At 41.1% G+C, this 12,206-nt stretch overlaps 1 protein-coding gene across 2 annotated transcripts in view; it reads right to left on the bottom strand.

The window, feature by feature from the left end:
• Positions 1–10,544, bottom strand: part of ANKRD50 (ankyrin repeat domain containing 50) — a 50,015-nt gene extending 39,471 nt beyond the window's left edge. The window contains exons 1-2 of one of the 2 annotated variants that reach the window (XM_070609137.1): positions 10,242–10,544; positions 7,774–8,720 (exon numbers count right to left, since the gene is read on the bottom strand). In XM_070609137.1, coding sequence (XP_070465238.1) covers positions 7,774–8,285 — 512 coding nt within the window. In that variant the 5' untranslated portion in view covers positions 8,286–8,720; positions 10,242–10,544. Of the gene's footprint in view, positions 1–7,773; positions 9,048–10,241 lie in introns of both variants that reach the window. The other variant, XM_070609138.1, reaches the window with a different exon arrangement.
• Between the last annotated feature and the right edge of the window lie 1,662 nt (positions 10,545–12,206).

Here is a 12,206-nt window from a genome sequence, read left to right as displayed (position 1 = left end):
TAGTAAACAAAAGGCCTACATCCTTATTATATATATATGAAGTTCTTACTAAATACTAAGAAAAACAAGAATATTCTTACTTACTCATATTTCCTACCAGCTTTAACACTGTCTCATGTGCTTAAAAATATTTCTTGAAAGAATAAATGAGCTTAATGTGCTCTGATGAGGTTACGGAAATGTGATACATACTTTAGACAAAGCAGAACTAAATTGTCGAGATTTTAAAGGTAAGCAGAGAAATTTGAATTCATTGTGTAGGTTATCACAGGCTCAGAGGAATGACCTCAAGAAAGTATTGTTTTACTACGGTTAAATTGGCCAACTGCGAGCAAAATGAATTAGAATATAGGGAGGATAAAATTAAGTAGACCAACTAGGAGTAGATGAACAGAAATTCTAGATTAGGGTAAAAGAACTCAAGAAACCTTCCAAGAAAAAGATTAAATACCTTAGAAGAAAGTAATATAATAGAAAACTCTAGAATCTAGCCTAGGGCAGTGCTTGTCAAATTTCAATGTGCAAGGATTTGCTTAAGGATCTGGTCAATAAAAGGCAGATTCAGATTCAGCAGACCACAGATTCTGCAGTTCTAATAATTTCCCAGGTGATGCCAATATCGTTGATCTTAAGATCACACTTTTAAGTAGAAAGGGTCTAGGAAGTAAGAATAATTATGGAACAACTTAGATAAAGAGAGTCGGTTTTCCCAGAATTCCAGATAATGACCAAATTTCAGGTTATTGCTTTCTTACCATCCTGTGTCCCTTCTTCTTGGCACTTATCAAAGCTGCCTTTTCACATTTATTTTTGTGATGATTTGTTCAATGTATTTCTCCCCACTTAACTGTGTCCTGTTTGGCTCACCACTTTAGTCCTCACACTTAGCACACAGCTGGCACACAGCAGGTGCTGAATATTTGTTTAATAAATGAATGAATGAGTCAATGAGCAGAAATGAGGGAAGACATGCTGGTTTGAACACAGGAAGGTTAGTGAAGGACACTCCAGTAAAAAGATATATGTTGATCAGAATGAAGATAGAGGCTGTTGACGCAGGCTTGATTGATATTATATTAGATATGAGCATGAGTAGCCATCTAAGTAAATAAAATTATTGAAGGAGTACATAAAAGAGAAAAGATATAAGTAAGCTTTGTTGGACAAAGATCCAGAGAGAAAACAGAGGAAGGGGCACCAAAGAATGTAGTCAGACAGGGGATTCTGAAAGGAAGAAAGCACAAATAACGAAAAAGAGCTAAAATACATCATCTAAGGCTAGACTGAGCAGCGAGTTCAGAAGCTACTCTGCATAAACATCCTTCTGTGAATATACAGGGAGAGAAGCCACAATTGGGTAAGTTGAGAAGAAATGAGCTGGGATAGGGAAGAAGAAGTAGCACTTGCAGGCACAAATTTGAGATAATATGAAAGCAAATTTGGGGGAAGATTAAAATAGTGTTTCTTTTTTCAGAGAAATAAGAAATATGTTCATGTTTGTATATGCCTATAGGAGCCAGGCTGGCATATATAAACACATAAAGTGGTCTTGGGAGAGAATAACAGAGTGGTGGGGACTGAAGCAAGTTAAAGCCTGGAAACCCCATACAAAGACAGCAGTGACTCAGCTCCACCAGATTACTGCTTCAAAGCAATGAGAAGCTAATACTGACAAAATTCCCAATGTTTTTCCAGAAAATCCAAAATCTGGATATGTGTGTGAAATTTCTTCAATTGGGTAAAAACATATTCAACCGATAGGGCACCACTTTACTCTCTGGTCTGAAAAAAATCTGAGTTACATAAAAGAAGGGCCGTGCAGAACTAAGACCATGGCTGACACACAGTATAAACATGGAGCAGTGTGTTCGCCCATTATGGCAGTAGTGATTAAAGGCTGAGGATGGGTCAGTAAATGACAAGGAGTACCAGGAACCAAAGGAAGCAGCGTCTGGATATGAAGCATAAAAGACAGAGCCCATCAAGGGTAGAAAGAAAGCCTCTAGGAAGGGAAAGTGGGAGAGTTTGAATGAATGCAAGTTCATCTTAAACTAAAAATAACACAGCTACAAGTTGGAAACAACAGACAACTCAGTTTAAAGTGACAATCTTAGACCAAAAGAAATGTATAACTTTGATTATGAATAATATACTATTTTATTCAAAATGTGAACAATAAAGACACTTTTACAAGATCTTTTAATCTGACAACATCCATTTAAGAATGGATGACACTGATCTTAAATAGCATTAGTTATATAAAACAGATAACGGAAAAGAGAATATTTTGCCTTGAAAATACCCCACAACTGAGGTACAAAGGGAGCACACATTCCAGTCCCATTCTGTTCTTAGCCCCTTTGTTGAGTTTGCCAAAAATATCTGAAGGCAGTTGAGACAAGATAGACATCTGGCCACTTAAAGCTATCTGGACCAATGCCATGTTCATACATGCTAAAAAGCAGACAGCGGGTTAATAAATTAATAATCACTATACCAGTCTAGTCTGCCTTTACTAAATGCTAACATTTCACTTTCCTTTCTCATGCACGAGCTTCAGCTGTCCCTCAATTAGGTTCAAACATATTCTAGATAGGTAAGTGGCATTATTCATTCACTCAAATGGTAATCATTTAGCACTTACTACATGCAATGTGCTGGTCAAAGCACTATGGTGAATATAAAAAATTAACCAGTCATGGATAATGTCATGGAGAAACACATCCCTAATAGAGGAAATAGAAAATATATGCATAAATAACTACAAAAGAAGCTAAAAATCTAAAGATACAAGTAAAGAACCATAAATATTTGAGGAGAGAGATGAAAAGATTAGAAAGAAGATTCCACCATACAAGGATTCCTATTCAACATAAAAAACAAATGTCAGAGTTCAGCCTTCCAGTTTCCAATCTTTTTCTAACAAGCCGTTGTTGCCTTTCACCATTAACACAACTTTTCTGCTGAACTCTCAAAGTTTCGAGTCATTCATTCTTAATTCTTCATCACAATTTTATTCCATTACACTTAACTTGTGGAACCCCTGAAGATGTTTAATTCCTATCAATATTATACAGAACAAAATCTTTTTACTCAACTCGGGAAAAGCAACATTACACAGAAAACTCACAACTGGTCTTGCAGGTTGTTGACTAGAAACAAAAGTTAGGAAATTATATCCACCAGGAACAAAGATTTGCATTTCCAAGCTCCACATCATCTAAATCTCCAAAAAGACCCTTGGGTTCAAGGACCACTTCAGTAAGGTTCAGAAAGGAGTTTCTGGTTGAATGAAATAACCATCTTCATTTGTGCTTGTACATCAGTCACAAGACGTAAAACCACCACCCTCTCCCTCATTCCCTAACTTAGGTGCCTTGATCCTTCTGTCAAAAACAAACAGAATTTGTTTCACAGTCACAGGACTACTAGGAAACTCTAACTCTAACTCTAGAAAAGACAAATTCAACACAAAATATACAAAGTTTTGTAATAAAAGCCTGAAGGGGAAGGCAGAAAGAAAGATATCAGCCTTTGGTTTTCAAAACAAGTAAAAACGTAATTGTCGTAAAGTTAGTTCCACCACAGAAATGGGGAAAAAAATATTCTAAATGTAATAACAACAGCTTTGTGCTTTAATTAAGAAAGAAAAATGGAAAAAAATTAATGTATCTTCATTCATCATTCCCTTTAGCAGATCATATAATTTTATTAGTGTTAAAATATTCATGTGTTGCATGAACACTATAACAAGTATTTGAAAATAAGATCAATATTAGTGTAAGAATTTAAGCCCCATGAAGGCAGGGCATTTTGTCTGTTCTATTCACTGATTTATCCACAGCTGAACTCTAGCTAACGCACAGCAGGTTCTCAATAAATACCTCCAGCTTAACTGTGCTTAATACACAGAAGGTTCTCCACACATATTGCTGTAACAATGAATGAATGAATGTCTGAAGACATTTCACGACAGCTACATCTAAGAATCAACAGAGTATACTACACCATGTCAGAAGGGAAAGAAAGGAGCAATATTTAACTAGACTAATATGAAGCTCCTTTCACTCTTTTTCAATTATCAAGAAGGAAAAATAATTTCAAGAGACTGGTAATGAACAAGTTACCACTGAGCTACACAACTTCATGTAAGAAGTTAGCTTACAGTACCACATACTCTATATGCTATCATTAAGGGAAGCAAAACTGAAGGAGAGTGGATAAAAAGCATTCATTACAGATCAGTCTGGAATTTCACCAACTCTAGATCTGTGAAGAATTAAGATTTTTCTTTACCAATTTTCTATTACTACTAAACTGTTTCACACATGAATATACACAACCATCAATATCATCAAGTGTAAGCTGTTAAGAAAATAACAACACAATGACATGATCTCCCATTATGTTATAATTAGCTACTTGCATCTCTGTCTCGCTCAAAATATTGTAACCCCTTGAAAGCAATGATCTTTTGCCCCACAGTCTACCTGTTGAATTACATATGCTGCCTAATATAAAATACATTCCTATTAAATAAATAGGGGGGCCAGCCCTATGACGGAGTGGTTAAAGTTCCGCACACTCCAATTTGTCGGTGGCCTGGGTTTGCAGGTTCAGATCCCAGGTGTGGACCTGCTCCACTCATCAGCCATGCTGTGGAGGCGTCCCACACACAAAGAAGAGGAAGACTGGCACAGACGTTAGCTCAGGGCTAATCTTCCTCAAGCCAAAAAAGAGGACGTTTGGGGCTGGCCTGGTGGTGTAGCAGTTAACTTTGCACGCTCCGCTTTAGTGGCCCAGGCTTTGCTGGTTCGGATCCCAGGCATGGACCTATGTACTGCTTATTAAGCCATGCTGTGGCAGGCGTCCCACATATAAAGTAGAGGAAGATGGGCACAGATGTTAACTCAGGACCAATTTTCCTCAGCAAAAAGAGGAGAATTGGTGGTGGATGTTAGCTCAGGGCCAATCTTCCTCACACACGAAAAATAAATAAATAGGAATGTTTATTCCTATTTAAATAAAATACATTCCTATTAAAATTCTCTAAAGACTTATTTACTAAGTCAGTCAATCACTAATAGAACCTACAATAAAATCTTAACTATTTTTACAAAACTTGAGGCCTGAATCATCTAATGCCATAGGCTGGGTAAAAATATTTCTTTTTAACTTTCAGTTGTGTTCTCATATTTGCATTCGACTATGCATTACAGTTTCACAGTCTGAGAGGAAATGCATCTTTACGAATTATCAGAAACAGTTGTTCAAATACCAAAGTTACCGCTTTTATTTAATGATTAATTACTTTAAGGACGAAAGAAGGTGACTCAGGTTTTTGAAAGATCCAATAGGAGATTAAAAGCACCAAAATGGTACAAGTAGAAAGACTAGGTTTTCCCTACCAGAGTAGAGATGGAGCTACAAGGGGATTAGCTCCTTCTGTCAATCAAATACCAGTACTGGTGTGGTTTCTACATACAGCTCTATGAGCTTCTCAGTTCCCTTCAATTAGTTCGTAACTAAAATTCACATAGGAGAAAAAAAATAATAGGAGGACCATCTGAGTAGAAGGATCTTTTTTCAGGAAACCTATGATACTGTAGAGAAAGATGTGTTCAGGCATCAGAATATATCAAAAATATACAGTTCTCAGAAATGATTTTAAATATTTAAAGGTATTAGGATTTATATACAAATCCAAATAAAATAAATTGTATAATTACATAATTTAGTTAGATTAAGTTCAATTTAGTTAGACTAAGCTCTTTGAAACTAGTTTTCTAAGGTGTTAATAAATTCAAATAGTTTATGAAATGACTTATAGAAAACGAAAATTCAGCTGTTAAACTAGTGATAGTATCTTCAGAAAAAGCAGTAAGTCAAGATGAAAAGACTTGCTTATGTAGAGAGTTTAAGTCACTTAAAAAGTAAAACTTTATATTAAAGACTACATTATTGATTCCACACACAGTGATTCCATATTGAAGACCGTCCATCAAACCTGGCATCTCATGTTTGTGCCACAGACGTCGTGTAACACATTTCCTCATTAATTTAAGAATGATATAACAGTGTTAACCTGGATTCTGATGGCTAACAGCAAAAGAGAATAGATTTGCCTGGAGTTTTTGCACTGCACTTAGACACTAAAAAGCCTACAAGAACATCACACCTCTCAAGGACACATCCCTTTAACTCACTTTAATAAACCTCTCCCATGTCTGAGTTCTATACCAGTATCCATAAGGAAACTTCCAGACCACCACTCTCTCTATCACCTATATGGGAAATCTGAAAACTACACTCAAACCACAACTGTGACACACTCTCCCGTCCTCCAACTTTACTATAAACAAATCTCTAAACTACTCCTCTTCCAGTCAACTCCTTCAGAGAATTTCTACGATTATAAACCTGTATACATACACAAGTATTTCAAATCCCAGCTCTGCCACTTACTGGCCTGTAACCTTGGACAAATGACTCAGGCTTTCTGTGCCTCAGTTTCCTCATCTATAAAATGAGAATAATAATAGTACCCACCTTACAAGATTAAATGATTTAATATATGTAAAGCACTTAGAACAGTGACTGACACATAGTGCTTGCTATTATTAGTTTAATATTTTCAATATCATTCAAACTTCACAGATTTCATACCGTTAGATCTGAGGACAATATAGGAACAAACATCATTCTTTTCATAGCAATTCAAAGCCTGCTCAAATGACTCCTAAAGACACATTCAGAGAGATAGACACACACACAAACATACACACCCACATACACATACACACACACACACACACACACGAACCTTCAGTGCATAGCGTACCTGAATCTTTGGGAAACAAACTTTTGCCTGCTAAGAACTACTTATCGTAGAGGAGGAAAAGAATATGGCAAAATGAGTCATTCAAGCAACAGGAAGGCAACAGCAAGCACAAAATAACAATTTGCCTGTTTCTTTTACAATGAGCAGAGCGGTGATACACAAAAAATTATTTTCAAGGAATCGTATTTTCTTGAACATACTTTGAATCTGGAACCACTCTGAAAAGAAACTTGCTCACCTCTTAGACCAATCCATTTACCATGGAGAAAAGCTTAACCGAGGTTAGGGAAAAAACTGGTTTTTGTATCACTCACTAAAAGTACTAAAACAATGTTAAATTTTCATTATTTTATAAATATCACATATTTCAAAATATCATTCAACTTTTTATTTACTTGATAGGAGAATAAATCCCAAAACACATTAGCAGATTTTCTTCAGATTCTCAATGGCCAAAGAACTCTTTCAAAGAGAACTTTCCTTATTTTAAGAAATTATAATACTATAAACAAAAAAGACAGTAAATTCGATGCTGAGCGTTCCTCTACATTCAGCACCACATATATTTCGCCCGCCCTGAAAACGTAGCCTGGTTTCCAGACAGCTAGACGTTCTTCTCTACCAGAACAATAAATTTCCCTGCCAATTATGGGTAACAGTAGAAAAGTAAACACATGTCATAAATTTGAGCAAAAAAATTAAGTTTCTGAAGTGCTTCCCATTCTGTTATTAAAGTAAAAGAAAACACATACTTTTAATACAAAGCTTAAATTTTGTTTCCTTCAATGTTCAAAGTAAACAGGTGTATTCACAACCATATATTATCCCCAAATGTACAGGAGTAGTAAAGGTACCCCACAGTCAAAAAAACAAAAACAAAAAAACCCACTAATTTTTGCACAGAAACCAGAACACCATGACATTCTTATTACCTTTTAAATGCTTCGGCTGGGTTTCTCTCACACTCCCCAGGCTGTAGGAGGCTCTGGACGGCTGGGTCCCTTAGCTTGTCCTCATATCCTTGGAGTAGTCCACTGCGGCAGATCTGGGCAACCAGGCCTCTAACAAACCCTCCAACACACAAAGTATCAGAGTCCTGGGCTTTGCAGAAATGAAAGGCCAAAGCCTGGCGATGTAAACCTCTCTGCAAGCTTGTAGGTGAGCTCGGCCACAAGAGCTCAGTACACAGAGCTGTCTTGCCACTGCCAGGCCCTCCCACCAGTAACACACCCCAGGCAGCTCCTTTTCCAGAGACAACACTAGCATTATTCCCAGAATTCATGACAAGGGACGGTGTGTTGACAGTACTATTGCAGCAGTTAGATTTCTCCTGGAGGCAATGCTGAAGCTTGTGGAAAACCCACTCCCTACAGTAAAACTGCTTCCCCTGCAGTAAACTCGTTTGAGCCATTTTGCAGACTTTCTCTTCCCAAGGATTAGTCATAATAGGTTTCTTATCTTCAACATTTGCTAGAATCTGGATACATCAACACAGGTCTTTACATCCATTAGGACATAACTTGCATACTAGGTTGACTCTGAATGACAGAGTAACCAGCTACAGTAAAGCTCAACAGCCCCAGAGTCCACTTGCCAATAGAATGTGCATGACTTTATTTGGCTCTTTATTCTTGATTATCAGCAGAGAATGTACTAGTTTAATTGTTGAACTGGTGGAAAGTTGCCTGGTTCCAAAGCTTGGCAACCCTTTTCCTATATCTTGATGGGTCACATAACTCCATGGTTACATGTGGAGTTTATGTGATTGTGGATGTTTCAAGTATGCAGATGAGACAATACATCTGGAAAACTAAAGAGAAAGCCCAATCTTTCAATTTGTACAAGACGCTTCTCCAGATTCCAAGTGTTAATTCTGTATCTGAAAATTAGATGCAGAAAAGGTGTCCATTATAGTAAGTGTCATCACAAAGATTACATTTATACAGTAGGTAGGTAGCTCTGTACTTCTTGTTGAAGGACAGTCACTCAAAGTACTAGACCTTGCCAGTTTCAGACATCTGGGCAAGTGCCAGAGAGGGAACTCTATTACGGTCTCTTATGTTGCAGAAATGACAGACCACCGTGAACACCTTCTAGCTCAAAGCATTCAGAAAATGCATTTTTTCAAAATAGTAGATTCTTAATGAACCTGTTCACAGGTTTCTCAGTTTAAGATGTCCGAGTAATCAACAATTTCCATAAGTAACTAAAATAAAACAAACACAAATATCTTAGTGCAAAACATCATATGTTAAGTAAAAGCTCACCTATCAAAGGATGCAATTTACCAGTTAAAATAATCCCCAAAACCCATATACTTCATCTTTGGCACTTTGAAAAAGTTGGATAATTACCCAACATCGTAATTAACATTTTCCTGTCTGTATTTTTCTTCCTCTATGGTTATATTTCCCAAACAGCTACATATTAATCAAGTTATCCTAGATTTTTAAAACCTCACTGTAGTAAGGGGAAAAAAGGACTTTACGTACATACAGTAACATCCTTAACTCTATCAAAAAGCTCTTGCCGACTAGCTTGGTAGAACAGCGCCAGTTAAGGAAGCTTGATTAACTTACACAGACCAGCCAGTCAAGGATTCTGTTTACTGGACCAGCCACACGCTTCTTTGTTGATAGTTTGCAAAATCTAGGGGATGACTACCAGCGTTGCGGCTGGATGGGAACGGGTTAAAAAAACAAGAGGGGAGGAGAGGGATGATTACATGAGTGGTAAATCCAAACACAAATACAACGTGAATCCTCCCTTCCTCTACGCCAAAGGTGAAGGTTTCGGATGGGGGAGACGAGAGGAATCTACTACTGCGGCCGGAGAAGAGGCTGCGGGGAAGAATGCCTTCCGAGGCAGGAAAGGATAAGGAGCAGAGGGCTTCGGAGCTGAAGGGTGTTTGCCTACAGTTCCGGCCTCGAGTTTCAGCTGAGAGACAAAAGGAACTCCGGGACTCCCAGCCACGGGAACCACCTTGGGTTTGAGCAGCCCCAAGGAGCCACAGGGGGGCCACCTCGCAGAGGCCACGGACGGAGGTGCAGCCTCCACACTGAGGTCTTCCCTTCCAGAAGGCTGGGAACGCCTCGACACCCGCCCCGCCCCGAGATCGGGGTGTGTCTTTAGCAGGGGGAGGGGGGCCCGAGGTCTTTGCCAATCGCTAATGAGGGGTCGCCTCCCGGTCGGTGTCCGGCTCCGCGCCCCCTCCCCGTGCGCCGCTCCCGCCCCCGCCAGGCCCACGGTGGAGCCCGGGGAGAAGTCGGGTCTGGGGCCGGAGGCTGGAAACGTGGGTGGGTGGCTGAGGTCCAAGCGCCAGCCGTAGCCCCCGAGCTCCCGACCCGAGGGAGGGGCCTCGCTTCCCCCGCCGCCGCCGCCGCCGCCGCCCCCCGGTTACCTCGGCCCCAGCCGCCGTGGACGCCGTAGCCGCCTCTCGGCTCAGACACTTGCTTCGCTGAGCAGCCGCCGCCGCCAGCGCTCCCCGGACGCGCGCTGCAGCCGCCTCCGCCGCCCGGCCTCGAGCACGCTCCCGGCTGCAGAGCCTCCTCTCGGTCCCGGCAACTGCCAGCTCCAGCTGCCCCAGCAGCCTGCCTCGCGCTCCTCCCAACCCCCACCGGCCAACCGCCGCCGCTGCCGCCGCCGTCAGGGCACTGACTGTCTCAGGCAGCCCGGCCCGGCCCGGCCCGCTCCGCCCCGCCCCGCCCCACTCCGCGGCCCCGCCCCCGGCCCCGGCCCCGCCCCCGGCCGCTCGGCCTTTCTTCGCCCGCCGGCCCCGCCCGTGGCCCCTCCTCTGGCCCCTCCCCTCCCTCTCAGCGCTGGCCCGTCGCCGCCCGTGCCTGGGCGTGTGCGGCCGCCTGGGACCCGCTGCCAGCACCGCGGGGAGACCTTGCTGGGGACGACCTTGGGGCCCCGCCTTCTCAGGGAGGGGTCGGAGAAGGGGGCGGGGGCTGCGTTCTCACGTCCCCGAGCTCACGCGAGTCGCTGCCCCCACCCACCCCATCGCCGCTCGGCCCTGAGCTTTCCTTTGTCTTACAGGCCGCAGGGACTCGCTGGCTTTTGGGGCCGCATCCGCTCCTGGGAGGGGCAGTTGAGCTGGGGGAGTTGGCCTTTGCCTCTCCGTAGACCACCTGGCCGCAGAGGCCGCTCCAGACCTATCCTACTCTTCAGTTGTCCGGGTGCCCTTCCAATCCTTTAAATTCCGCTGATGCTTTTACTTTCTTAGCCTGGGACTAAGAGAAGCAAGGAAAGGACTGGGAAGAATGTGAAAATAAAAATAGTAGGGGTATAGGACAGCGTTCCCACCGCCTCATGAAAAGGACGTGGCCTTCACCAGATGGGGGTTGAAAGCAGTTGTGATTGGGTCTCAGGCCCCTGACCTGGACAGTTTGATGACCCGCAGGGCCGCTATAGGAGAAAAAGTTCATGGGCGAAGGCAGAATATAGAATCAGATGAGCTGCCCTGGAGGGCCCGACCACAGGCAGTTACTGTTGAACTAGACAGGCCAGTTGTTCGCAGTCACGTGGACCTGGATTATTTAGATTCCAAATTTCTGCTGGGAAAGTAAATGTACTGTCAACTGATAGAATAGAAAATGTGCTCTCTATTATTTTATTGCTTATGGCAAAACTGAGCTCTCTCTCTCCCATTCTCCGTTAATTTGAATGGGTTTTTTTCCCCCATATATTAAGCCAATCTCCTATTTGGTTTTAGAAATTTCAAAGTCTAGCTATCACCCTTCACTAGAAAAACCGACAACCAAATAGATTGTGCTTGTGCTTACTTTTCATTCTGTTCATTCTCGGCCTGGCCGTGGCATTTGTAGCTTGTTGATCTTAATGTTTAATTTACTGTGAATTCTGAGATTCTTTTCCAAAACACAAGCAAAAGACAGAAGAGTATAAATTCTCCAAAATTAGAGAGATGAAAATTGATTTTTAAAAAACTACAATTTTGATTTTCATTGGTTTAAGCAATTTTAATTACCACTTAGCTTGTTTGCCATGAGGCTTTATAATCATTGACTCCTTCAGTTTCATGGTTGTAAAATTACATATATAGAGAAAATTTTTAAGTAAGAAATATGTATATCATTATCATTTCCATTAAACTCTTGCTAACACGATAATTAAAATAATTTCTGCCCAATAGAGAAGTTACAGAAACTTTTGGTTTCATAGGCCTGATTTTTAATGACAACTATCATGGAATGCTGTTTTAAATAAGATCAGTCATAACTAAGCAGTAACTCGTCTTCAGACGCATTTAGAATTTTTCTTGCTTTAAAGTTTATTTCACTTTTCATTTTTATGGCTTTTTGCTTTCCCTAAGAGAAAAACTTGTGAAGAGCAGGGACTGTGCCCC

Source organism: Equus przewalskii, chromosome 2, assembly GCF_037783145.1.
Source record: "Equus przewalskii isolate Varuska chromosome 2, EquPr2, whole genome shotgun sequence".
NCBI lineage: Eukaryota > Metazoa > Chordata > Mammalia > Perissodactyla > Equidae > Equus > Equus przewalskii.
Note: the sequence above shows the minus strand (reverse complement) of the source record. Positions and strands in the feature narration are given on the sequence as shown.